This window comes from Chlamydomonas reinhardtii, chromosome 8, assembly GCF_000002595.2.
Source record: "Chlamydomonas reinhardtii strain CC-503 cw92 mt+ chromosome 8, whole genome shotgun sequence".
NCBI classification, from domain to species: domain Eukaryota; kingdom Viridiplantae; phylum Chlorophyta; class Chlorophyceae; order Chlamydomonadales; family Chlamydomonadaceae; genus Chlamydomonas; species Chlamydomonas reinhardtii.
In genome coordinates this window covers 3706076-3731627 of record NC_057011.1, presented here as the reverse complement: position 1 = coordinate 3731627, position 25552 = coordinate 3706076, and the positions used below count along the sequence as shown (strand labels likewise).

General features: G+C 66.2%; 7 protein-coding genes across 9 annotated transcripts in view; 5 read left to right on the top strand and 2 right to left on the bottom strand.

Annotated features, from left to right (window-relative positions):
* CHLRE_08g377100v5 (uncharacterized protein) overlaps positions 1-3041 on the top strand; it is a 3926-nt gene extending 885 nt beyond the window's left edge. Inside the window, exons 3-6 of the mRNA XM_043065193.1 lie at positions 226-309; positions 978-1062; positions 1425-1606; positions 2017-3041. Coding sequence (XP_042922194.1) covers positions 226-309; positions 978-1062; positions 1425-1606; positions 2017-2169 — 504 coding nt within the window. The 3' untranslated portion in view covers positions 2170-3041. The remainder of the gene's footprint in view (positions 1-225; positions 310-977; positions 1063-1424; positions 1607-2016) is intronic.
* A 54-nt stretch (positions 3042-3095) lies between these two features.
* On the top strand, positions 3096-6221 carry CHLRE_08g377050v5 (uncharacterized protein). The gene is made up of 3 exons (XM_043065192.1): positions 3096-3272; positions 3484-3689; positions 4083-6221. Exons 1-3 carry the CDS (start codon positions 3128-3130, stop codon positions 5856-5858), a joined length of 2127 nt encoding a protein of 708 aa, XP_042922193.1. The 5' UTR covers positions 3096-3127; the 3' UTR covers positions 5859-6221.
* Positions 6222-6225: 4 nt separating this feature from the next.
* CHLRE_08g377000v5 (uncharacterized protein) lies at positions 6226-8175 on the bottom strand. The gene is made up of 4 exons (XM_001694325.2): positions 8010-8175; positions 7714-7795; positions 7091-7211; positions 6226-6691 (listed from the first exon to the last, which is right to left on the bottom strand). The coding sequence occupies exons 1-4, from the start codon at positions 8023-8025 to the stop codon at positions 6644-6646; spliced, it is 267 nt and encodes an 88-aa protein (XP_001694377.1). The 5' UTR covers positions 8026-8175; the 3' UTR covers positions 6226-6643.
* A 100-nt stretch (positions 8176-8275) lies between these two features.
* Positions 8276-13771, top strand: CHLRE_08g376950v5 (uncharacterized protein). The gene is made up of 7 exons (XM_043065191.1): positions 8276-8588; positions 8747-8883; positions 9008-9133; positions 9345-10016; positions 10241-10276; positions 10515-11732; positions 12083-13771. Exons 2-7 carry the CDS (start codon positions 8751-8753, stop codon positions 12394-12396), a joined length of 2499 nt encoding a protein of 832 aa, XP_042922192.1. The 5' UTR covers positions 8276-8588; positions 8747-8750; the 3' UTR covers positions 12397-13771.
* A 124-nt stretch (positions 13772-13895) lies between these two features.
* On the top strand, positions 13896-15501 carry CHLRE_08g376900v5 (uncharacterized protein). Of its 2 annotated transcripts, none has more exons than XM_043065189.1 (5): positions 13896-14109; positions 14187-14264; positions 14477-14982; positions 15102-15223; positions 15338-15501. In XM_043065189.1, exons 1-3 carry the CDS (start codon positions 14063-14065, stop codon positions 14709-14711), a joined length of 360 nt encoding a protein of 119 aa, XP_042922188.1. In that variant the 5' UTR covers positions 13896-14062; the 3' UTR covers positions 14712-14982; positions 15102-15223; positions 15338-15501. The 2 variants fall into 2 exon arrangements, with proteins under 2 accessions (XP_042922188.1, XP_042922189.1); XM_043065190.1 differs by having other exon boundaries at positions 15338-15361.
* On the bottom strand, positions 15374-18615 carry CHLRE_08g376850v5 (uncharacterized protein). Of its 2 annotated transcripts, none has more exons than XM_043065188.1 (5): positions 18371-18615; positions 17770-18107; positions 17331-17464; positions 16695-16965; positions 15374-16364 (listed from the first exon to the last, which is right to left on the bottom strand). In XM_043065188.1, exons 1-5 carry the CDS (start codon positions 18426-18428, stop codon positions 16266-16268), a joined length of 900 nt encoding a protein of 299 aa, XP_042922191.1. In that variant the 5' UTR covers positions 18429-18615; the 3' UTR covers positions 15374-16265. The 2 variants fall into 2 exon arrangements, with proteins under 2 accessions (XP_042922191.1, XP_042922190.1); XM_043065187.1 differs by having other exon boundaries at positions 15504-16364.
* A 140-nt stretch (positions 18616-18755) lies between these two features.
* CHLRE_08g376800v5 (uncharacterized protein) overlaps positions 18756-25552 on the top strand; it is a 12636-nt gene continuing 5839 nt past the window's right edge. Inside the window, exons 1-7 of the mRNA XM_043065186.1 lie at positions 18756-21870; positions 22115-23083; positions 23368-23545; positions 23804-24144; positions 24394-24523; positions 24679-25181; positions 25495-25515. Of these exons, the coding sequence (XP_042922187.1) occupies positions 18820-21870; positions 22115-23083; positions 23368-23545; positions 23804-24144; positions 24394-24523; positions 24679-25181; positions 25495-25515 (5193 nt within the window). The 5' untranslated portion in view covers positions 18756-18819. The remainder of the gene's footprint in view (positions 21871-22114; positions 23084-23367; positions 23546-23803; positions 24145-24393; positions 24524-24678; positions 25182-25494; positions 25516-25552) is intronic.

Below are 25552 nucleotides of genomic sequence, written 5' to 3'. Positions count from 1 at the left end.
GCGGGGGCGGGGGCGGGGGCGGGGGCGGGGGCGTGTCAAGGGGGAGGCAGCTTTGGTTGCGAGTTGCGGGCGTCGAATGCGCTGCAGGAGCGCCGGCAGGCAGGAGTAAGCAGCACACACACACACACACACACAAAAAAAACACAAACACACACACACACAGACACACAGACACACACACACACACACACACATGCTGCCGCCGCCGCCGTGCCGTGTGCGCAGGTGCTGCATCAGCGGCTGGCTCAGGGGCGGCGGGACGGCGAGAAGGGGTTCATCCTCGACGGCTTCCCACGCACCCGCGCCCAGGTGGGGTGATGGGTGGGGTGGGGTGGGGTGGGGTGGGTGGGGGGCGTGGCACGCCGCAGCAGACAGCAGACTGCGGGTTGGGGTGGGTTGGGGTGGGGTGGGTGGGGGGCGTGGCACGCCGCAGCAGACAGCAGACTGCGGGTTGGGGTGGGTTGGGTTGGGGTGGGTTGGGGTGGGGTGGAGGAAACTCCCAGGCGGCAGACCGCAGCCTGGGCAGCTAGCTGCAGGTGGGGCGTGGCTGGGGTCTGCCGGTGGGCTGGGGACTGGGCCGCCGAGGCAGGGCTTACGTGGCGGGTGCGGAGCCGCACCTAGCACTGGCACAGCCCGGGAGGTGGGCAGGGCTCTCACGCCTGCAGCACGCACCCATGCGGCGGGTGGAGGAAGCTGTGAGGGTTGGCGGGTGGTGGCAGTGGCGGTGGCGGTGGCGAGCTCCGGGTTCGGTTGCAGGGGTGATTGCGTGCCACCCTCGACACGCGCATCGGGCCCATTGCCACGCGCCACGCCGGATGATGTCAAACACCCAACCACTCCATCGTCTTCAAATGGACGGCTGACCCCTCCACCCACCCGCTTCCCCTGCCTAAAACCCCCTACCCTGTCCCCCACCCCTCCCTCCACCGTTTCCTTAACTAGTCATGAATGTAACACCCCTCCCTCCCCGCCCACAGGCTGTGGAGTTGGTCCGCAGCACGCCGTTGTCGCTGGTGCTCAACATGAGCCTGCGCGAGGAGGTGCTGGTGGAGAAGTGCATGGGTGAGGACGGAGGCGGTTGGGTGATCAGGCGGTTTGGGCTGGGATGGGGGTGGGAAAGGCGGTGGGATTTTAGGCAACAAGTGGTTGGGAGCAGGGGCTGCGGTTATGCTACGTGAGCGGCGCAGGGTATTTGTGGCGAAAGATCGCTGGGGCTAAGGTCACTGCTGCCCTCAACCCGCGCTGCCGCCCAACAAGGCATTACTATTCCGGCGTTGCTAGCTATGTCCCGCCGGGGAGCAGCAGGAGAGCCGCCGCGAGCCGCTTGGCGCGCGGAGTCCTCGTACCCATCCACGCGGCCGCTCTGACCTCCTGAACCCCTTTCCCCTACCCCTTCCCCCTTCCCTCCTCTCTTCTCCTCTCAGGCCGCCGGCTGTGTAAGCACTGCGGCAAGAACTACAACGTGGCCGACATCTACCTGCCGGCCTCGCCCGACGGCAGCCGGGCCGCCATTGTGATGCCGCCGCTGTCGCCGCCGCCCGAGTGCGCGCCGCATTTGGAGACGCGCGCGGACGACCGCGAGGACGTCATCCGGCACAGGCTGGAGGTGGGGGCCCAGGGGTGGGGGTTGACCATTTAAAAAGTGAAATCGTAGAACAGTAGGCGCGCGAGGGTGGGATTGCGTTGTGAGTACCAGCCCAAACTAAACCAAACCAAGCCAAACTATGGTAGTTGTTATTTTGGTGTGTGTGTGTGTGTGTGTGTGTGTGTGTGTGTGTGGAGGGGGGTATCACCATGAACAGCAAACAACCACAACAACAGCACGCCATCCACACCCGTGCGCCATACCCCGGACAGCGCATGCCACACACTGCTATACGAACACCACCACACGCACACGCACGCACGCACACACACACACACACGCACACACTGTCTTTGCGCAACGTTTTCCTTGTGCTCTTTAACACACGCACACACACTTTTATCAACCCCACGTCCCCGCCCCACGCGCAGGTGTACAAGCAGGAGGCGACCCCGGTGGAGGACTTCTTCCGGGCCCAGGGCCTGTTGGTGGACTTTGAGATCACCGCCGGCATTCCCGAGACGCTGCCGCTGCTCATGCCGCTGCTGCAGAGCTACGCGGGGGCGGGGAGACGCGCGGATTGAGCGGGACTGAGTGGTTGTGTGTGCGTGCGTGTGTGTGTTAAAAAACGAAACGAAAGCGTGCGTGTGTGTGTGTGTGTGTGTGTGTGTTGGTTGGGGTCTTGGGGCGGGGAGTGATTTTACCGTTCCCAGGGGAGGGGGGGGTGTCACAGGCGTTGAGACGCGGGGGGTGGTGTGCAGGGACTGTGGCTTGTTTGCCATTGGAGGGTGGTCTGGATGCGGGAGGTTGTCGGCAGGGGGCACTTGGGATGTGGGCGAGGGGCAACGTGGACAGGGCCTCAGGAGGCGATGGCAAGTCCGGACGCAGGCACACGACGGAGGCATGCAGCCGCCAGCACACAACAGACACATGAGTTTGGGGTGATGAGTTTACGGTATGTATCCTATGCACGCCTCAAGGTGCGGCCGTGCGGTTGGTGCTTGCGAAGGAGTAGCTGGGCTGCCGGTGTGGAGGACTGGTGACCGAAGGCCGGAAGGGCGCAGCGAGCTCGGTGAGGCCGTGGCCCGTGGGTGAGGCGTGGGGTAGCTGGGCAGGCGTCCACACCTGGTGCACTCGTGAGGCGTCGTGCCACGGCGTACCATGATGCGTCAAGGTGGCGCGCTTGAAGGCATGTAGGCCAGCTACTGGTCGTTGTGGTGGTAGGCAATGAGCTCGCATGCAGGCCACTCGGTGACCAGAGGGGTGAAGGCGAAGGGGTGTCCGTCTGTCCGAGGCTGGTCGAGGTGGTCTGGCGGCGGATCGTGGCATGGGTGCGCGATGGGAGGCAAGTAACATTAATATTGAATTTAAGCATGAGGACACGCTGACCTGTCAAGTCCTGTCATTACGAAGCCTTTGACTGCCAGCGACGTCGAGCTCTCAGGGTCTGAAAGAAGGGCATTTGCATGCGTCCGTGAACAATTGCAAAGCGCGCACCCCGCTACCCAGACCCGACGCACACCACATGCCAAAGCTTATTTAATGGAATGGATGCATGACTCCTACGAGCTGCTCGCGGACCGGCGGATTGACCAGCTGCTGCTGCCCGGCACCCACGACAGCGCGGCGCACACGCTCGCTGCCGACCAGCCGCGGCTTGGCCCCTCCGCGGCGGACCGCTTCCTAGGTGGGCCGAGACAAGGTCCGAGTCCGTTTTCTACGTGCCCTTATTATCTAGGTTGACCCCGTGCTCCAATGACGCTGTAGCTGTCCGGGAATTTGCCGGGTCCGGCAAGTGTGGCACGCACCCTGCAATTCGATGCGCCCCAACCTCGCACCCCACGCCTCCCAACGCCCCCCCCCACACACACACGCCCCGCCCCCTACCCCATCCGCAGCATGGCTGGCACGCGCCTTTCCCTCCGCCGTAGCGCCCTGGACGCTGACTCAGCACGCCCCTGTGTACGACCAGCTGCGCGCCGGCGTGCGCTTCCTGGACCTCCGCGTGGCGTGGAGCCCCCCGGTCCCGGGGGGAAACCCCCGAACAGGGACGGGCGACGGGGTGTTCTGGTGCGCGCACACGTTCGCGTGCCAGCCGCTCAAGGTGCGGCTGCGTCCGGACTGCATGCGGCATGTCCCCCGGCCGCTTCCGCCCATGTGTAGGAGGCTAGGAGCCACCCCAAGATACGCTACGTCGTTGCGAAGGCTAGGGCTGCAGGGCAAGGTACTGCCTGCATCGGAGTGCTGCTCTCGCCCATGTGACCACGTCGTAGCACAGCCATGCAGACCCCTACGGTTCTTGCACCCGCCACGCACCTCCCCCATCCACCTTGGTTGGGATGAGAGTACCGTGCCGGTAACCTGCGCCACTCCCGGTCTCTGGTTTCTTTTACGTACGGCGTGCCCCCGCTTGTCGGGCTGTCCCTTCACTTGTAATCCGCATCCTTATCGGGGCATGGCGACCTCCCTCCCTCCCTCACTCACTCCCCCCCAACAGGCAGTCCTGCAGGACGTGTCTGACTTCCTGGCTGCCACCTCGCACGAGGTGCTGGTGCTGGCGCTGCGGCCCGACTGGCCACACCGCCAGCCCTTCACCCAGCACCCACACCTGGGGCCGCGACTGGCGGCTGACGTGGCGGCAGCCCTGCGCGGCCAGCTGTACCCGCCGCCGCCGCCGGTGGCGCCGCAGCAGTTGGTGGCGGCGCCGCCGCGGAAAGCGGCGCCAGCGGGCGGGACTGAGGGGAGAGGAGGTGGCGAGTTGGGAGGACCAGGCTCAGGAGCTGATGACATGGCAGTAACAGCTGACGTGGACGTACCGGTATCAGCGGAAGCAGCAGCAGTAGCAGCAGCAGTAGCAGCAGCAGCAGCAGCAGCAGCAGGTGGGCTGCAGCTGCCCTCGCTGCGGGCAATGGTGGAGAGCGGTCGCCGCGTTCTGGTCTTCTTTGACCCCCCGCGAGTGCCTGCGTCAGACGGTGGAACGTCGGTACCAGCGGGGCGCCTGCGGCCGCATCCTCAGCCGCCGCCACCGTCGGCCCGCGTCACGCCGCCGCCAGCAATGCAGCCAGCAGTTGGCGCGTGTCCAGTAGGTGCAAGAGTGAGTGATGCCGGCGGCTGCTGCGGGTGTGGGCCGCCGGCGCTAAGAGCCGGCTTGCGGCTCCGCACATGCTTTCAAGGCGGCGGCAACGCGAGGGACGTCGCCGCGCCCTCCCGTGTCAGTTCCGCTATCGCCGCCGGTGCCGGTGCCCCTGCGGATAGCGCTGCAGCCATGCCCCGTGTATGCACTGCCCGCACCTCCTGCGCGGCGGCAGCGGCCAGTCTCCACCCGCCCCCTAGCTACCGCCGCCCCACCCCCACCACCACCACCACCAGCAGTAGCGACGGTGATCGCTGCAGCAGCGACGCCGGCGCCGGCGCCGAGGGCGATGCCGGTGGCGACTGCGACTGTGGCGCGGCGGCGGCGGCGGTGGTGAAACCGCCGTGCAGCCACGCACCACACCTCCACCATGGCGACTGCAACGGCCTGGCGGGGGACCTCCCAGGGGACCGGCTGTGGCTGGGGTCCCTGTGTCGGCCGCTGTGGGCGGACAGCAGCAGCCCAAGAGGCACTGTCACAGGCCTGCTGCAGATGCTGGCAGACGCCCGCCGCCGGCCGCTGGGCCCCGGGCCGTGCTGGCACGCCGCCGCCGCCGCCACGCCCACGCCGCTCAGTGTCGTACGAGACGTGCTGAGGTACGGCTTGGCGGCGGCCGGGCTGCGGCGGCTAGCGGCTGAGCTGGAGGCGGAAGAGCTGCCGCGACTGCTGGCGGCGGCGGCGCCGGTGCCCGCATCCGGGCCGGCGGCGGCGCATGCCGCGGAGCATGCTTCAGCGGCGATAGCGGAGGCAGCGGCATCAGAGCGACGGGCGATGGCGCTGGTGCGGACACCGATGCCTTCAACCGCAGCTGGGCAAGTGGCATGGAGGGGTGCTGGTGCTACGCAGGGCGCGGGTGCTGTAGCTGCAGGTAGCGGCGGCTGCGGCAGTAGCTGCGCTGCAGCAGGCGTTGGCGTTGGCGATGGCGATGGCCGTGGCGGTGGCGATGGCGGTGGCGGGGACCTGCAGCTCTGGCGTGCTGCACGGAATGAGGGCAGCCTCGACATGCCTGGTGGCGCCGGGGCGGGCCCGGGCGGGCTGCTGCGGTGGGGTCGCGTGTTTGCGGTGTGTCTGGACCACCCCAGCCCGGAGGCCCTGGAGGCGGTGTGGCGTCTCAACCTGGTGCCGTCACCGCCTGCTTGAGGTTGGCATGGGGGATGGGGCGGGACCGGAGGTGACACGCGTGCCTTGTCAACGTGACTGTGAGGGATAGAGCTTCGGCAGCGCATGAGTCCGGACGTCCGACTCGGGGGGATCGATGCGATGCTGGAGCGTCATGGGTGGGTTAGTGGTTTCATAACGTGCGATGCTGGAGCGTCATAGAATCATCGCGTGATGTGTGTAACTGTGTGTTTGTGGGCTGTGCTGAACTCCCCTGGTGTTGGTGGCTGTGAAGTCTGCGCGCTGTCATCAGCTGTGGGGACGTGTCCTGGATTTGGCACTACTGAACGGACATGCGCTGAGGACCGGTGATTTCGCCGTGGACCAGCCGATCCGGGGAAATGTGGAGCCGGCCATAGTTCTTGCACGCTCGCGCGCAGGCGCCTGCCCGACTCCGAAAACCCCAGTCTCGTTTAGTCACCCCGTCCCCAGAATCGCGTCATCACATGCTCCCAGCCAGCCGGCACACTCTCAAGACGCCCAATATGTCAAAACACCGCCGCCCCCGGATCAGATGCCTTCTCTCACGCTCTCACACTCTTCCTTCATGCCCCCACCCACACTCGCCACGCCATGCCGTCCCAAAGGCCGCACGCCGTGCTTAGCCGCTATCCGCAAGAGCCAGAGTGGGGACCCCCAGCGCTTTCCAAGCAAAACAAAAAGACGTCGACGGCAAGTGCTGCTCACATGCCTTCCACGGCACGCATACACACACGCGGTTCACCATAGCTGCTTTCAACGACCAGCTCTCAAGCCAGGCCAGAGCGTTACGACCGCTTGGCCTTTTTGTTCTGGTAGCAAACGCACACGGCGGCCTGTGCAAAGCAGGGCACATGGCAAAACGGCACATCACGTGCGGTCAGTTTTGTGGCCGGCATGATGGCTCGCAAACAGCTACCGCATGCAAACGCATGTTGGGGCATGGTTTGGGATGCTTCTAAGCGCCTTGCAGTGACGATAGCTGACCAGACTGTAACAGGCCACAATGAACGTCTGTTGACGCACGTACGGGCGGGACAGACCCATGCCATATGCACGTAACCCCGCCAGCAACCCTCCAGGCGTGCCAGACCCCGCCACACCTAGCACATCACCAACCGCCCATAGGTTGAGGCCAAAACTCCTCCGCGCTCTGTGGGCTGGTTCTGGGCGCCTGAGTTCCTTGGGATTCCCCCCCCCGAGCGCGCAGCCTGCAAGGCGCTCCCCCTACTCACCAGCACTGTAAAGGCGATGTAGATGCCGCCGGTGATGAAGCAGTTGCGAGACGCCGTCGAGATCTGCTCGTGGGTCGGCGACCCACGGCCCTCCTCGTGGACGTACCACTCACCCACGAACCTGCGGGTTTGTGCATGGTTTTGCACAGATTGCATGATGAGCACGTTCCGAAAGGGCCAACAGCAGGGTAAGGTGGTTGCCTGAGTAGGAATACGGTAGCCCGCGCCAACAGCACGCCGGGGCCAGAGCACACGTGGCAGCAGCAGACTGCCCAGGCCTGATGTTGCGCAGCATTGCTCCATGCCAAGTTCCCCAGTGCATGTTCGTGACGCGATATGCGGGGTCAAACCGTGCATCCTGTGCACCTGCTGGGCTGCCTACTGGCACGGTCGTCGGCGCCCGCACCGGCCGACTGCCCCGTTGGCAGGCACGCCCTCTTCCCGCCCCTGCATGCTTTGGAAACTGCCCCTGCACTCTTCCCCCATGTGACGCCTATGTGGGGCATTGATGTGCTGAATTGGCATGCTACGGCGGCCTTCCCGCTGTACAATGCCGTCCACTGTGGAGGGCCTGACGTGTTGTTGTTCCCACGCACCCCCGAGCCCTCGCGGTGGCCACCTACTCGTAGTTGTTGCTGATGCAGATTCCTAGGAAGAACATGAAGAAGGCTCCAAAGCCCGAGATCAGAGTGCAGAAGGTGCATCCTGTGGTCGTGCAGGACGCAGTCCAGCGGAGATGTTGGGGCAAGTTCCAATCAAACGGGTGCAAGAGCGCACGGCTGGGCGCGAACTAAGTCACATGGACAGGTAATAAATTGCTGTTTGCAACATCTGCTTCCACCAGTTGGAAGCCGAGCCCCAGAGCCAGTCCTCGGCTCAAGACCGCCGCTGTTCGCGCGTTATGGACCACGCTGCGCACCTGCCGGGCTGCACATTCTTGATGACCTCCCTTAAGGACTGGAATACGCCTAGTTATACAAGTAAACGTAAAGCTTTCAGGACCGGTGGAATTGCTGGGCCAGGAGGTGGTCAGGCAGTGGATGTAGTAAGCAGGTGTAATTTCAGCAAAGTAAGGAGGCTTGGAGCATGAGGATGGAGTAGGGGAGGCCACTTGGAGGAAGAGCAAAGTGCCCATGCAGAGCCAGGAATTTGCCAAAGGACTTTGTCAGCCCGGGCCTTTCGTCGCCAATTCATTTCTCTGCATATATCACCTGGATTTGCCTATAACACTGAACAAACTACCTGAACATCGAGGCCTTTGGAACCTGGTTGGCGACCGACAGCGACCTGGCTTTTGCGCACTTCCAAAGCCATTTACAAAGCCAGTTAGCTGCGAGAGAAATGCAAAAGCACGATTCTCACAGCTGGTGCTTAAGTCTCCGGTTCTGCTAGCGAGCTAGCGAGCTGCAACCGCGGAGACTACAGCCGGGCGCGGCCGTGGAAGCTGAAGGTCTTGCGCTACTTGCTCAGCTTCTTCGTTTCAATAGGTTGTACAAACGTAAGCTGATGGGTCTGCGCTGGGACAAAGTTGTTCGTGGTTGCCGAAAAGCTGCACGCCGGCTGTTGGGGCTGCGCTGCCTTCGCTTGACAGCCTATAATCTTGTCTATCATATCGTGCACGAGCCCGATATCATAATTCCGTGGCTTCATCGACAGGAAGATGTGCGTGTCGTCGCTGACAACACTCGCAATTATTCTCGCGCTGGCACTGCCGCGAGGCATTCACTGCGGGCGCAAGAACCCGCCCTCGGCTTCCTCACCAAAGCCTCCTGCTGCCTTACAAACACTAGAAGGTGAGTCCATGGCATTCTGGCACGCTTCTTTCCCACGCTTGCTGATGAACCGACCGCCCGGGGCCGCCCTCGTCGAGGCTGGTGCACAATCCGAGCAAGCGCTGTCGTCTGCCGCTGACTGCAGGCACACTCCAAATCCAAACGATGGACGAGGATGAGGGCGCCAACCAGCTCTGGTTCCAGCAGCCCAAGAAGGGCAGGCGCCAGATCGCCGTCCCGCAGAGCCAGCTGCGACAGCAGCTCATGAGCGGTACGCCGGACAGCCCTTTGCGCGTGCGATGGGACAGCCCCTAGCGCGTGCAGCCAACTAAGGGCCCAAAGACGGAACAGTCCTAAGCCTCCCTCGCTGCTCCGGCCGCCGCGCCTCCACCCACAGCGGCCCCAATATCCCTTGTACCAGCTCACGCCTACTCACGCCCTCAATCCAACCCCGTTTGTAACCGCGGCAAATGCGCACGCAGGCAGCCGAGTGCGGCTATACCTCGAGCCCGGCACCAAAGCCGCCTCCGCTTCGACGGCGCCGCTGCCGGTCCGATACCTGGAGGTGCTACAGCTGCCGCCGGCCCTCACAGCCATGTACCCCATGCCGCTCAGCAGCACCGGCGGCAGTAGCAGCAGCGGCGGCGTGGGCGGCGGCGGCGTGGGTGCGCCGGCCGACCCGCGGGCCTCGTCTGGTTTCAGCACCGCGCGCATGACCAGCGTCACACTGCTGGTGCGCGTGTGCGGCCAGGCGCCCAACATCACTGCAGACGAGTTCAGGGCACAATGGCACGCCGCCGGAGGCGGCGGCGGCGGCGGCACCGCATCCGCGGCCGCGGCGGCTGCCGGCGATGCCCAGCAGCAGCAGCTGCAGGTGCCGTACACCATGCAGGGGTACTTCGAGGGCTGCTCGTACGGCAAGATGCGGTTCGACCCGGCCGACAACATCGTGGTGGGGCCGGTGGACGTGCCGTGCGCCGGGGTTAGTGCCAAGTCGGGCACGCCGTACAGCGCCGCCAGCTGCAGCCCCGACGACGTGTACGGCTTTGCCGAGGCGGCGGAGGCGGCGGCGGTACGGCAGTACGGGCTGGATCTGAGCCGGTACCGGCACCGGCTGGTGGTGCTGCCGCAGCTCGCCAGCTGCGGGTGGAAAGGTGGGGCCGGGGTTGGGTGGTGAGGGGAGGGGAATGTTTTGGTCGAACCCTGTAAGAAATACGGTAGAAGCAGAGAGCCCAGGATGTGCGGAGGGGGCGATGCGTGGTGCGGCGTGAGGTTGGAGATAGGGACGGGTGCCCGCCGCCTGTGTTCCAATGCCACATGCTGCTGTTCCACGCGTCTGAAATCGCTTCACCACCCCCAACCTGGCTTGTTATTGAAGGGCTGGCGGAGGTGGGCTGTGGCGACTACTGCTACGGTGAGGAGGCCCAGTTTCACACATACACACCCGCTGGACGGGGAGTGGCCTAGTGCCACGCCCTAGTCCCCCATGTTGAGCCCGTTGAGCCCTGCCAACCTTCGCCCCCGATTCCCCATCCCTCCTGCCCATTTCTCTCCTGGGTGGGCTTTCCGGTGACGATGCGACTTACTGTTGCGTCGTTCGGGCATATGACCCCCCACCATTCCTCCCATCCCTCCCCATCTCCCCATCGCAGCCTGGGTCAAGGGCGTGAACGCGCGCACGCTGTCCACCATCTTCCATGAGATGGTCCACAACCTGGCCGCCGAGCACGCCGCAGTGCCCGGCAGCAGCGACTACGGCGACGCAAGCGACCCGCTGGGCACCTGCTGCGCCACGCGCTGCCCCAATGCGCCGCACGCGTGGCAGCTGGGCTGGGCGGAGCCGGCGGCGGAGCTGGGCGGCGGCGGGCTGCCGGCGGGCGTGTGGCGGCCCTTCACGCTGCCATCATCGGCGCTGAGCGATGTGAACATGCTGCGAATCAGCGCAGACTGGCTGGAGGGCGAGCTGGCGGCGGCCGTGGCGACGCCGTCGCCGGCACCGGTGGAGAGTGGGACCAAGCCGCGCGATACGAACATAGGGAGCAGCAGTGGGAGCGGGAATGCGAGCACTGCTGGCAGTGGCGTGGCGGCGGGCTTGGAGGAGGGCGGGGCGCCGCCGCCGCCGGCGCCGCCACCTGCAGCAACCCTGGCAGCCGTGCCCAAGGAGCGGCCGCCTGCGGTTTACGTGAGCTACCGTACGGCGGAGGGTTACGACTACGGCCTGGATCCAGATTCCGTGGGGCGCGTGCACGTGCACGTGTTCAACGGCACGCGGTACGGCACCAACGGCGACCGCACGCAGCTGCAGGCGCGGCTGCTGCCAGGGCAGTGGTGGGGCGCGGGCGCAGACGGCGGGCTGGGGACCGGGCCTGGGCTCAACGGCGCGGCCAGTCTGGTGGGGCTGTCGCTGATCGGCAGCTTGCCCTGGCGCCTGAACATTAGCGTCGTCTCGACGAGCTCCGCGACGGCTCAGGTGTGGGTGTGCCGCGCGGCGGCGGAGGCGCGGGAGGCAGACTGTGAGGATGGATTGGATAACGACTGCGACGGCCTGATTGATGAGGACGACCCCGACTGCACCGGCCCCGTCGCCGAGCTCCCGGGTGGTGGCGATGGCGGCGGTGCCAGCAAGAGCTGCAACCGCAACGGCGTGTGTGAGCCCGGCCGTGGCGAGGACGCGGCCACGTGCCCCGCGGACTGCCCGGCGGTGTGCGGCGACGGGCACTGTGACCTCAAGCGCAACGAGAGCGCGGCGGCCTGCCCGCGCGACTGCGGCCCGCGCTGCGGCGACGGCTACTGCGACTCGGCGCGCGGCGAGGGGCACGAGGTGTGCTCCATGGACTGCCCCGCCGACGTGTGCGGCGACGGCGTGTGCGGTGAGTCACGGTGACGCCGTGCCATGGGGAGGGTGGGGGAGGGGGCTTTTGGTTCGGAGGCGGCGGCGTGTGTGGTGACGGGCGGACGGACGGTTGGGTGGTCGGGTGGGTGGGTGGGTGGGTGGGTGGGGTTAACGTTGAACCAATCCCGTAAGGAAACAGTCGCGCGGCAAGGAGAACTGCAGCTGCAAAAGCGCGTCGTTGGGGCAAAAGCGGGTGGGTGGGGCTATGCTAGTGGCTAGTGGCCACGACACTGCTGCTATGCATCACGGTATTGCTGCAAGCGGAGGCCGTCTTGTTCTTGATGCTGAGTACCCGGCGCTGTGGGGTGCTTTCTCCCAACCCCGTAGGCGCCTCGGAGGACCCGGTTTCCTGCGCGCGTGACTGCTGCTCCGGGCTGGCAGCGCCGCGCTGTGGCGATGGCGTGTGCGACGCCTTTGCTGGAGAGAACTGCGTCACATGCGCCGCCGACTGTCGCGGCAAGCGCGTGGCCGGCAGTAGCAGCGGTACCAACAGCAGTAGTGGTGGCGTTGGTGGCTCTGCCAGCTGGAGCTACTGCTGCGGCGCGGTGCCCGGCGCGGGTTTCTTCTTCGGGTCTGGGGGCTGCATGGACGCCAAGTGCAACAAGAACGGCGCCGCGTGCCGGACCACCTGCGTGGCTTGAGCGGCTGAGCTTCTGTCAGGTGCAGCAGGTCAGGCGGATTGGGCGGGCTAGGGCGCGGCGGTGGCGGCTGGAGCTGCTGCTATTGCTGCTGCCGCTGCTGCTTGCGGACTGGCCACACTGACAGCTGCTTGCCAGAACAATAGGCTTTACGGGAGGACGGTGGGGTTGCAGAGCACGATTACCGCATAGCGACACGGCTCGGGAGGAGTTTACACCAGCGGGGCTATGGGCACTGCGACGGGTGACCTCACCAGAGAGTCATGGTGAGGTGCCCAAGGGAGCCATTGTACGGGGACTTGAATCCCACACTAGTGAGTCAATGCATTCATTTGGGTACTGCTGAGTGCTGTGGGGCGCGCTGTGAGAGAGTGCGCTGCCGGCGCCCGCCCTGGAAGGCGGATGTGTGACAGACGCGCGCGCTTTTGTGGCGGCATTATAGAGAGGGATCCTGAGAATGGTACATATGACGGAGCAACCGGGGGGTGCATTGCTATTTGCTACATATAGACCGAGAGGTTTCTCGCCGGTATTAACTTTGCGGCCATTGACATTTGTTGTGAGCGACATGCCGCCAACTGCTATCTAAGGCCATCTTGCCACACGGGGGTGGGGCGCGTGGGGGGAGGGGTTCGCTGGCGCCCGGCGTGTGTTGCACCCACCCGCCCACACGCACACGTGCGATTCTGCGTGTACGGATGTGGCTCAAGAGCCGTGCTGGCGCATGTGTACGGTATCCTGATCGTCGTATGGCATTGTGTTGCTGTTGTGGCGGCGTGTATGGTGTTGTCGTGCTTGTCTGGGCATACGCCTTGGCGGTAGACGACGCACATGGGACGCAATGCAACCTAAGTCATTCACATTGACGTAGCTTGCCGCCTGGCAAGATTCTTCCAGGAGGCAGCTGGCTAGCGTAAGATTGTCATTGCGTTGTGTGCCTGGACCAATGCAGGACGGCCTCGGGCAATGCGCTGTTGGCAAATGGCTGCAACATGTTAGCACTAAGTGTAGGCAATTGATCACAGTAGTGAAGATAAGATTGGATAGCATGTGGTGGCAGCTCCTGACTGCAACGGAATAGGGGGTTGCACATAGCTGGGGGGCTGGGGGCAGCGCCCTACTGATTGATTACATTAGCTGCCATGAGCCCTAGCATTGCCGCATGACGTGCAAAATAGCGAGCACCGCAACACATTGATTGCATAGCGTTGCAGGTGTGGATAGTTAGAGTACAGTGATATTAGAGGCCCAGCGTGGATAGGGATTTTCGTGCATGCAAGGGGAAGCATAGCGGGTGGCACACACCCGGCGGACAGGCGGGCACCAGCCGTGTCCACATGCTACGTAAGATGTTATGAGCTAATCGAACCTACGTATGTGATCTTCTCCGCATTTGGGGCAAGGGAGGGAAGGAGGGGAAGCGGGGACCGCGCAACAGAGCGGTCGCGGCATGGGGGTTTAGCACGCCATCGCGACCGACCAGCGAAGAGAGTACTGTGAGTCCAGCGTTGCTGCAATCTCGTTTCCATAAGATCGCAACATTCTTCTTAATATTACTGAACGTTTGCTTTGCTGTGGACTTCCAAGAGAGATGGAGACTTTCCACTGCGCCATTTGCCAGTTTGAAGCGCCGTTTAAGCATTTTGGTGCAAGCTTGCCAGTCGATGCGATGCATTCGGACGCTGGCGCGCCCGGCGGAGGCGCATGCAGAGTTGCGTGAGTCGCTGGTTGCTTGCATGTACGCTGACTTAACTCCATCAGGTCGTGTTTCATTGAAACCGTTTGCGTTTCAGGTTTTTGGAGCAAGGCTGGCTCGCCGTGGACCCGTTCTCGGTCAAGGCGCGGCCGCTCCTGCTGGGTGCCCCGTGCAGGTGGGGCTTGTCGTGCCTGCGCCTCGAGCCTTTCATACGCCTCACGGCCCGGATCGTTCAGGTCATGGAGCATCAGGAGGGAATTAGTCGTTATACCGTTCACCGCGCGGGCGCCTGGCACCATGCACTCACTACGGCCCTACAAGGCACTGCAACCACCGTGCTCAACACCCTGCTGCCCTGCCCGGCCGCCGCTCCCGTGCCCTCCGCAGTCTTTGCCAGCGGCCGGTGTGTGTCGCGGACGCCTGCAGTGTGTTCTACGCCAAGCGATTTTGCCTGCACTGCGCCAGAGCCAACGCCGCCGCCTTCCCCCCCGCTGTGCATAAGGCGGCGCCAGCCATCTTCGGTGCTGCGGCAGCCGCAGGCGGCGGCGGCGGTGGCGGCCTGCCAGGTGGCGGGGCTGCGGGCGGACAGCGACCGTCTGCGGCGGCTCCCAGCGGCTCCTGAGGACGCACGGGTCCAGCCTCTAGGCTGCTACTGCTGCTGCCGCGGCGGCGGCGGCTGTCCTTGGGAAGGGCCTGGCGGCCCCGGTGCCCGGATCCCCGCAGTAACGGGTTGCGCCTGGGCATCAGAGCCGAGGAGCGGCGCAGCGCAATGGCAGCGGGTGCGCCGTGGCATGACACGGCACTCATGCACGTGGTGATGGCGACGGCGTGCAGCAGCCCAGCCGGGCATTGCCGGATTGCCGGATCGCCCTCTGTACTGGCCTGCAGCCAGGGTGCGTTGGCTGACACGACGCCTGGCAAGTACCATGTGTAGTTGCGAGTCTCTCGACTATGGCGATTATGCAGGCCGTTCGAGGCAACAATCTTTGCCATCCTGTTGTTGACCGCGCAGATCATGTGAGGCGCGGGGCAGCCATGAATGCGACACTACAAGAAGGGACAGCCCGACAGCCATGCCCTCCACCCGCCACCGTGGCGCGCCAGGTCCGCCTCTCGCGCTTCCCGCAGCACAAAGTGAGGCCTTTATACCGTGGCCATCAACTAATATCGCGTCACATCCTCAGCACACTTGCCGCCTGCCTGCTCTGCCCATCTTCAGTCGCTCGCCACACACGCCGTGCATCGCAGGGCCTACCTATCCCACCGGGGGCCGTGCCGCGCTGGATGTGATGGATCTTCTGGCCAAGTGTCTGGCTGTTGCGCTGTCTGGCGGACTGGGCTTGGCTTGACTTGAGTTGATTGGCCTGGGTGGCTGTGTGTTTGGCCGGTGGCGGTCGCAAAGGCCCGGGAATGAAATGCGGATACAAGTTGCAAGGAAGCTGCATCACAGCTGTAATGCGCCGCGTCTCACGCCGCCGTCGCGCGCGGAAGAGGTGGATGCAAGCAGTTGCGTGCGCCTTGCGTCCTCGCACACCTGTAACAAATGCTTGCCACCTACTGCCACCAGCCTACCGGTACTCCCTCGCGTGCTGTTATCAGGCTTAAATGCCTCATACTGGTCGCCTACGGGCTGCCTACAGTTCGCAATTCACCGGGCCGCATCCACGCCATGTCACGGCTCGTGAGCACACACAGGCCCCGCACACCCAAACGCTGTGCGGGCGACGGCGCGTACGCAGCACTGGACATCAGCTTGCAAGTTGCAACTCCCGCTCCAAAACTGCAAAAGTGTTGTCGTGCCCGAGGGATGCATTGAACTCGGATGGGCGCGGCGCACGCGCCCACGCCCGCATGCCCCCTCGCGCTGACCCGGGCACCACGGCGGCCCCCACCACCTCCACAGCGTATGTAGCCGCCCAGACATGCGCCGTCAAAAATAGTACTGCCCTCGCCCACTTGCACCGCCTACTTGTCACGGTCCGCCCCACCGGCCACCCAAGCAATCCTACCCAACTCACTCTCCTCTCCGACTCTCGCTTGCTCCTCACGTGCCGCCGCTTCCTCAAACGCCTCCTCCTTTTCCGTCTCCTCCTCCTCCTCCTCCTCCTTATTGTCCTCTGCTTCTCCACCTTCACGTCGTCACATGCCTCCTGCTGCAGTCCTCCCCACCCCCGCCTCACATGCCTGCGGGCGGCTTGGTGGCGCTGCTGCCCAGGTAGCACCAGGCCGCGATGTTGAGCGCCAGCACCACCCAGGGCGTCACGGCCTCAACAAACTACATGGACAAACAAGACACACAGGGGCAGCAGGAACAGCAGAGGCAGCAGGGGCAGCGGGCAGCGACACGGGGGTGAGATGGGAGTCATAGAGGGGGACTGCAGGGTCAAAGGCATCAGCTAGACGGTACGGTGCCGGTACGCTCGCGAACGCCCTCGTGCGGGTGGTGACGCGGCGCGCGCGAGGGCAGGCCCCGCTGCCGCGCAGCCGGTCGAAATCCGGGGCGAGAGGCTATCAGGACACAGGGGGCGCACACACACACACACACCCACACACACACACACAAACACACACACGCACACACACACACGCACACAAACACACACACCTCCTCCTTTTCTTGGTACGGCGTCAGGTAGTGCCCGTGCTTGCCGAAGCCAACGCCGCTGTATCCCTGGCCGTGGCCGTGGCCGTGGCCGTGGCCGCCGCTGTGGCCGTGGCCGCCGCCGTGGCCGTGGGCGTGGCCGTGGCCGTGGCCGCCGCCGCCGTAAGCGGCGACCAGCTGTGCGCGCTGCGTGCCCCAGCCCTCGCTGGAGATGGCCTTCTGCAGGCGTCGCATCTGGAAGCTGGGGGTGGTGGGGAGCGAGCTGCCTTCGTCCCTGTGTTGGTGCAGGTGGGCGGGTGTGGACGCGGCAGGAGCGAGGGGCAGGAGGAGCAGGACTCAGCGAGCGAGGGCAAGGTGCCGATGGCCAACTGCTCCGCACTGTGTCTTGGGATACGGCAGTGCTTTGGTGCACGCAGCCGCGTGGCGGGGAATGGTGTTTTGTGGGATGTGTCATCACGCCAAACCTTAGCAGCCTCGGCCACCCTGCGCGCTGCCCTCCTCCGTCATGCCCTCCCTCCAATCCCAGCCGTCACCTCCTCCCTCCATTCCTGCCCATCCCACGGGGGCCGCTGCCCTCCCTCCGCGGCCAGCCAGCCCTCTGCCCGCCCCCCCCCCCCCCCAGTTGTGCCTCCTCCTCACCGCCAGTAGGGGCACTTGTCCCGCAGTGAGGACTCCGGTATGCCGAACCGGAACACCGGCCGCACCAGCTCCACCGTCTCCGCCCAGGTGTCCAGGAACAGCTTCACCAGCGGCACACGCAGCACGCCCGGCTTCTGCAGGGGTGGCAAAGGAGTAGGCCAAGAGGGAGTTGACAAACGACGGCCCGCGGCAACGCCCCTCGCAACGCCCCGGGCCATGCCCGGGCACAAGGGCAGTGGCGCATCCGCAGCCCGACCCAGCAGCATCTTCACACCCATACCGCCCACACCACCCACAGCTACCCCCTGTGGGCTGCGTCTTGGCGTCCAGTGCTGCACACTGTGAATGGCAAACTTCCACCACCACCTCTTCGTTTCCTTGGGATTGGATTAAACTACCCCACGCCGCCACCGTTGCCCATGGCACCGCCCGCTCGCACCTGCGTGCGCACGTACAGAACGTTGAAGGACGGGTTGAGCTGCTCCGGCTCCACCAGCCGAAACGTGGGCAGCGGCGGCGGCCGCGCCGCCGCGCCCGCCTTGCCGCCGCGAGCCGCCTTCCCGCCCGTCGCGCCTGCGGCGCTGCCGTCCGCGACCACTGGGTTGAAGGGCACGCGTGCGCCGGGCACGGGCGCCGGCGCGGGCGGCTGCGGGGCGGCTGCGGCGCCCAGGTCGATCACGCCCTCGGGCATGCGGCTCCACTCACGCAGGTTCACGCCGCGGTCGGCTCGGAAGTGCGAGAAGTCGTGGCGGCCGGTGGATTTGTACTTCTCCAGGCCTGGTGCGGGGGGTGGGGGTGGGTGTAGCGCGGGTGGGGGAGTGCGCGTGGGGGAGTGCAGGGATTGGGGAGCGTGGGCGCAAGCCGGCGTGCCCTAGAGCGCGTGGTGGAGTAGCCCCGGATGCGCATCGTGGAGGTCTGTGACGGGTTACGTGCACGGTGCATACAAATCCCCGGCGGGCACCGCGTACTAGACCACCATCGGCCCCAGTCGTGTGCAAGCACACAACACACAAGTACGCAAGTACGGCTTGACCACTCACCAACATGATGCGTCGTCAAGCTCGCCAACGCAAGCTCTCTCCGCGCCGGCCTCTCCATCGACGTAGGTTGTGGGCGTGTGAAAGGATGTGAATGTCGGTGCGCGCTCCTCCCGCTGCCGGTTGCGCTTACGCCCTTAATTCATCAGGAAGCCGAGGTACAAGCAAGAGGCTTAGGAAGCTAAGAAGACGACTGAAACAGCGATTTGGCTTCTGGGTTGGCAAGAACGTGCTGGTTATTTAATTACTTAGCTATTATAGTTAACGCAAAAGTACAGTATAGCAATTTCAAGAGAGGTAACAATCATGGGCCTTTCCGGCAAAGAGAACTAATCGCAACTTCAGTTTTGCCAGTTCCTGTTTTCTTGAGGTACTTTGACTTACCTAAATGACAGATCGCTTAAGCAGAAGACAAATGAGGAAGTAGTGCTGGTTCCATCAAACTTGTCACTATGCGGGCGCCAGGGCTTTTAGCCCGTGGCGGCCCGAACTTGATCTGTCATCAAGCATCTGCGGCTGTGGATGTGCTATGTCCGGGCATAGCCGCTGTGGCTGTGGATGGAAGTGGTGCACATCACGCCGAGACCCGCTCGGCAGAGGCGCTGCGGCTAAACTTCACCTACAGCTATGTGGAGTTGCAGACATGCTGCGTAGCATCTCAGCGGGCGCCTCCACTGGGCAGGACTAACGATGCCGTGGTGCCCCACAACACTGTAACCAGCGACAGCTTTCTCAGCGCTTCTTCGACTGGCAGCGGCTCTGCGTCAACTTCTTATGAACGCGACGCGCGAAGCGGCCGGGCGACTGGAGTTCTTGCGCAAGCCTCGCGAAGCGCGGGGGTCGGCGTTGCGCAGCTGCGCGCCTTACACACGGCGTCGGGCCCTCCAGCCACCACGCGGGCCTCCGCCTCGGCAGCCGCCCCCATCCAACACCACCACACCACATCGCTGCAAAGCTCCTTAGCTTCTTCACACCATCGGCGCGAGGTCTTGGGCATGTCTAGCTTCGGGGGCCAATATGCCGCCTGCGGCGCCAGCCGCGCCCAGCTGCACTCCTCCGCCTCCCCATCCGGTGCGCAGCCGGAGCTAGCGCGTGAGGCCGCGGAAGCCGCCAGCCACTCCCGCCTAAGCACCCACGGCTACAACCACCGCAGTAGTAGTGCAGCCGGCGCCAGCAGTAGCAGCGGCGCAGGCCGTGTCGCGGCGGGCGGGGTGACGGGCAGCAGCAGCAGCGGCGGCGCCCTCCGTGGCGCCGGCAGTAGCAGCAGCGTCAGCGGCAGTAGCAGTGCCAGCAGTAGTGGCGGGGACGGGCGGGCGGTGCCGGACTCCCAGTACCTTGCCTCGCTGTTCGGGGGCGAGGGCGAGCTCGCGACCCACCACGCAGCCGACGAGGCCGCCGAGGTCGCCGAGGCCGCTGGCCGCATCAACACGGCCACGGGCACGGCTGCACGGGAGCTCAGCCCGCCGCCACAGGCCGGCCACCCCGCCTCCGCCTCCGCCGCCGCCTCCCGCTCCCACGCCGCATCCCCCGATGCCGCCTCGGGCCTGAGCCAGGAGGTCCTGGTGGACCAGCTGGTGGGGCGACACCTGCGGCGCCCCTTCCTGGACACCGCCCCCGGCGCCCACCGCACTCACCCACACGCCGGCACACAGCCCTCGCCGCACCCAGCGACCGCCCGCCTAGGCCAGGCGCTGCCGGCGGCGCAGGGCGGGCAGCCGCAGTGGCCGGCGGCGCCGCCGCCGCCTCCCGCGGCCACGCGGGACCAGGCCTCCCTCCGTGACCTGGTGCTGCCGCGCTCCCGGCAGGGCAGCACGCCGCACCCTGTACGGCCCGGGCTGCAACACGTGGCCGCCTTGTCGCGGCTGACGCAGCGGCTGCCGCAAGTGGCGGCGGCGGCGGCGGCGGCGGCGAGCCAGCAGGCCATGCTGCGGCCGGACGGGATGCGGCAGCAGCAGCAGCAGCAGCAGCAGCAGCAGCAGCGGCCCAAGGAGCCGGCAGCGCCGCCGGGGGCGGTAGCGGAGACAGTAGAGCAGGCGGCGGCGGGCCCTGTGGTGGTGGTGCCGACGATGCCGGGTGCAGCGGTTGCTGCGCCCGTTCCGGCAGCGCTGCAGCCGGCGATGGCGGCTGTGCCAGTGCCGCTGCAGCCGGCCGCGGCGGAGCACCCTGCAGCGGCAGAGCTGCCTGCGGTGCTACAGCAGCAGCCGCCAGTGCTACAGCAGCAGCAGCCAGTGCTACAGCAGCTGGCTGAGCAGATGTCTGTGGCGTCTCTGGCGGATGCGGCGGCGGCGGCGGTGACGCCTTCAGTGGCGCCACACGGGGCGGAGGCGGTGCCGCCGGAGGCGGCGGCAGGGCGCGCCGACCCGGCAGTAGCGCCAGCGCTAGACAGCGAGCGGCAGGCAGGCACGGCGCAAAAGACGCCACCGCTCAGTCCACCGCCGGCAGCGGCGGCGGCGGGGACAGCGGCATCGGGTTCCGGCGGGGCGTTCGACATGTACCCCCAGACCAGCTTTTCAGCAAGCTACCAGAGCCCTGCTCCCCAGGTCAGCCCGCCGGATGCCATGCTGCCGGCGGCGGTGGCGGCGGCGCCCAAGCTCAGCGGCCTCGCGCAGCGGCTACTGAACAACGCCGCGCCACCGCAGCACGCGCAGCAGGGGCAGTGGGAGGCGGTGGCGGCGCCGGCGCCGCCGACGGCGCTGCGGTCAGGCGGCAGGGCATTGCCGACCGCGGGCTCCTCCTCCGTCACCTGGCTGCTTGGGTCCATCGAGGAAATGAGGGCGCTTGCGGAGAAGCGCGCAGCGGAGCAGAAGCTCGCGTCGGCCGAGGCCGAGCCGGCGGCGGCGGCGGCGGCGGCTGGTGGGCGGGCGGTTACGGTTGCGGCCGCGAGCCAGTACGACGACCAACTGCTGTACAGCCTGAGCCGCCGGCACGCGGAGGCGCTTCGGCGGCAGAATTATGAGGAGCGGCGGCGGCAGGAGCAGCAGCGGCAGCTGCGGCTGGAGCGGATGCGGGAGCAGGCTGTAGCAACTGGCGGCGCCGCAGCGGCGAACATGGCAGCAGCGGCGACGGCGGCGGCGGCTGGGCAGGCAAGGCTGGCCGCTGAGGTGGCGGCGGCGGCGGCAGCGTCCGACCCTGCAGCCGCGTTGGCGGCGGCGCGGCAAGCGGCGGCGGCGCTGGCGGCGGAGGCGGAGGTGGCGGTCGGTGCTGGTCCCAGCGTGGCTGTAGCAACCGCCCCGCAGACATCGGGTACAGTATTGCATTCGACCGCGGCAGTAGCACAGGCCGGCGCCCAGCCCTCTGAGCCGGCATTGGCGGCGCAGCCGCAGCAGCAGACGACGACGACGACGACGACAGCTGCTCCTGCTACTGCCACCCCCACCTCTCCTGCTGCTGCCGAGGGGGCGGCTGAGGCTGCTGCAGCCGGCCGCTACTGCGACTCGCAGCTGACTCATGCGCCGCCGGATGACGAGCCGTATCTGGGCGACCGCGATGCGGCGCAGGCGCAGGTGAGTGGGCGTTTGGGTTTGGGGACCACGGTGAGAAATGCAGTCTGCATAGGGCGGACCAGCGCGGGCCGGCCTTGCCAGGGGCTCATGTGGTATTGCGTGCTTTGTGCGGTTGCGGTCGCGGTTGCGGTTGCGGTTGTGATGAGGAGGGACGTGGTCGGGGCTCAAGGTACATGGGAGTGCACGTGCCGCCGGTCCCCCTCTCGCCCAACCCGCCCGCATCCATCGCCCCCCGCCGCCTCAGGCGTTGAAGCAGCGGCGCAACAGCCTTTTGGGCTGGGCCATGGCAAGCCTGGAGACGCTAAGGTCGTGGCGCCCCTCCAGTGGCCTGTTCAGCGGCAGTAGCAGTAGCAGCGGCAGTAGCAGGCCCGCTACGGAAACAGCTTCTACAGCCGTCGGCACGGATGCGCCATCCGCTGCCGCCGCCGCGGCACCGGTGTCGGCGCCGGCTGCTGCTGCCGCTCCCGAGGTGGCGGCTGGCGTCACTGCGTCCGAGCTACAGCCGTCGCATGCGCAGCTACAGCCACAGCCACAGGCGCAGCTACAGCCGGACCCGGTGTATGATGAGCTGATGGCGTCACTGAAGGCTGCCAGCGGCCGTGGGAAGCAGGTGACGGCAGAGGCGGAGGCGGGCGCGGCCACTGCCGCTACTGCTGCTACTGCTGAGGCGGCGGCTGCGGCGGCAAAGGCCGAGGCGGTGGTGGCGGCGGAAGCCACGCCGGCGGGTGGAACTCTGGAGGCCGCGGCTGCAGCTGCGGAGGCTGCGGCTGTAGCTGCGGAGGCGGCCGCTGCGGCCGCGGCTGCAGCTGCGGAGCAGGCGCAGGTTGCGCTGACGGCGGCTGCCGGCGCCGCTGAGGCTCAGATGGCCGCGGCTGCAGCGGCGGCGGCGGAGGCCGAGGCCGCAGCCGCAGCCCTCCATTCCGCGGTGCCCGATGCGGCGGCTGCAGCAGCTGCGGCGGCGGCGAAGCCGGCGGCGGGTAGCCTGAGTTTGCTGGACCTGATCCGTAGCCCTGTGGCAGTGCAGGCGGTGACCAAGTTTGCCGAGGTGCGGGAGGCGGCGACGCGACGGCGGCAGGAGGGCGCGCGCGCGCGGGCGGAGGCGCGGGCCGCAGCGGCTGCGGCTGCGGCGGCGGCGGCGGCTGCAGAGGCGGCGGCGGGCGGGCGGGCGGTGGCGGCGGCCTCGCAGGAGAGCTTGGCGGCGCTGGCGTCCAAGGTAAGCCAAATGCAGAACCCTTGAGTCCAAGATCGCTGACTCTGGGCTCGAGGGAGGGGCGCATACATCGGTATGCGTCTTGGGGGAGGGGCGCGCGCGCATCGGGTTGTGTTCAGGTTTCGGCATCGTTGCGTGATAGGAAGGACAGTTATTGAGCTAGGTACTCGAGATCAAAAGGCATGACAGGGCACCTTGCATCTGTGCTACCCTCAAAAGCTGAGCTGGGCTCATCACCTGACCCATGCATCCATGCTAAGATTTATTGTGTTCTCGTGTGTGCCTAGGTTGCGGCAACCGCCGCGGCACAATCACAGCAGCCGCAGCTGCAGCCCACCAGCGGTGTGGACGCCGGCGACAGCTACGGCTACGGCTATGGCTACGGCAACGGCGGTTGGCGGCAGCAGCAATGGCAGCAGCATCAAGGTCAACAGCAGTGGCAGCCGCGCGGCAAGCCCTACCCAAGTAAGGGGGCAGCTGGAGGCCTACGTCCTCTGCGGCACATGGGACTCAGTTTCCAACCACTAAGCAAATCCCACTTGCGCGCAAACACCTAGTTCTTGACACGTCCAGTCCTTGAGCCTTGAGACCCGCCACCCCCACGATCGTGGCCCCACCCACCCACTTGCTGTCCCCTGATCCCCCTGCTGATATCCTGTTCCCAATGTCCTAACCTTGCAACTCCCCACCCACTGACCCACCCACTCCGTATCCGTGTTGCAGTCAAGCCCGCCACCGACTGGGCCAAAGACATGGCCAAGACCCTGGCGGGGTCCGGCCCGGCGGCGGCGGCTGGCGAGCTGGGCGGCTACACAGACGAGGTGGCGGCGGCGCTGCAGGCCGAGCTGCAGGAGCGCGGCGGCGGCGGGGCGGCAGGGGCGGCGGCGTTTGGGGAGGAGGCGGAGGCGGCCGCGCTGGCGGGCGCCGGCAGCGCCAGCGGGCGGCGCACGCTGTTCGGGGAGCCGCCGCAGGTGCTCATCCCCGACGGCATCACGCTGCGCGGCCTGGCGGCGGCGCTGGGCGTGCCGGCGGCGCGGCTGGAGGCCTTCCTTCGGGACCAGCTGGTGAGGTTGGGTGGTTGGGTGGTTGGGCAGTTGTGTGGTTGGGTGGGTGGTTGGGCAGTTGTGTGGTTGGGTGGGTGGTTGGGAGGGCGGTTGTGGGTTAATTGGCTGTGAAGTTGGGCGTTGGCTGGGCGGCTAGCCAGCAGTACAGGACATGCCCTGGGCATGTATGCTTTTGAAGGCAGGGCAACTCTTGAGCGTCATGAAAAGGACACACCTGGTGTGTTTGTGCGTCCCCACCGCTGTGCACAGGGCGAGGTGGTGCGCAGTGACCTGGAGGAGGTGGCGCCCGAGAGCGCCGAGCTGGCGGCGCTGGAGTTTGGGCGCATTGGCATCCGGGCGGCGGCAGCGGAGGCGGCGGCGGCGGCGGCGGACACCTCTGGTGAGGCCGGCGAGGGCGCGGGGAGGGTTTTATGTTTGTAACCCCGGCCCCCTCACGGACATCGGCAACAACGCGCCTGCTGTACTACTGCTCCGGGCTGCTATATGTTAGTCATGAATGTAACCCCCACCCGCTTCTCTGCCCCGCCGCCACAGGCCTCGCGCCGCCGCCCGCGCCGCCGCGGCAGCCGGTGGTCACCATCCTGGGCCACGTGGACCACGGCAAGACCAGCCTGCTGGATGCGCTGCGCAGCACCAACGTGGCAGCCGGCGAGGCGGGCGGCATCACGCAGCACATCGGCGCCTTCGAGGTGCGCCTCAGCACCTCCCTCAGCGCCCCAGCCCCCACCGCCCCCGCGGCCTCGACCTCCTCCGGCTCACCTGCTGCGAGTACGGCAGAAGCGGCATCAGCAGCAGGTGGAGAGGAGCCTGGCGGCGGCGGCGCCGGCGGCGGCGGCGGCGCCATCACCTTTGTGGACACGCCCGGTCACGAGGCGTTCAGCGCGATGCGTGCGCGCGGCGCGGCGGTGACGGACGTGGCAGTGCTGGTGGTGGCGGCGGACGAGGGCGTCAAGCCGCAGACGCGGGAGGCGCTGGCGCACGCGCGCAGTGCCGGGTGCCCGGTGGTGGTGGCGCTCACCAAGTGCGACAAGCCCACGGTGAGTGGGGTGTGCGGAGGTGGGAGGGTTGGGAGGAGGGCGAGCGGGGAGCGGGATAGAGGAGGAGGTGGGGTTGGGAGCGCGGGAAGAATACGCGGTTGTTGCCGTGTGTTGCCGTCTGTCTGCTTCCCGCCTGTCTGCGCCTCCTCCCGCTTCCGACTGCTGCTACCTCCCAACTGACTGCTGCTGCTGCCCCCCCCCCGTGCATCCTTCCAAACATCCCTGCAAACCCCCCCCCCTTAACTAATCATGAATGTAAACCCCCCTCTACTTGACTACACTTCTCTGTACCAATCCTTGCAACCCCCCACAGGCCCGGCCCGACTACGTGAAGGCCCAGTTGGCGGCGGAGGGCCTGGACCTGGAGGACT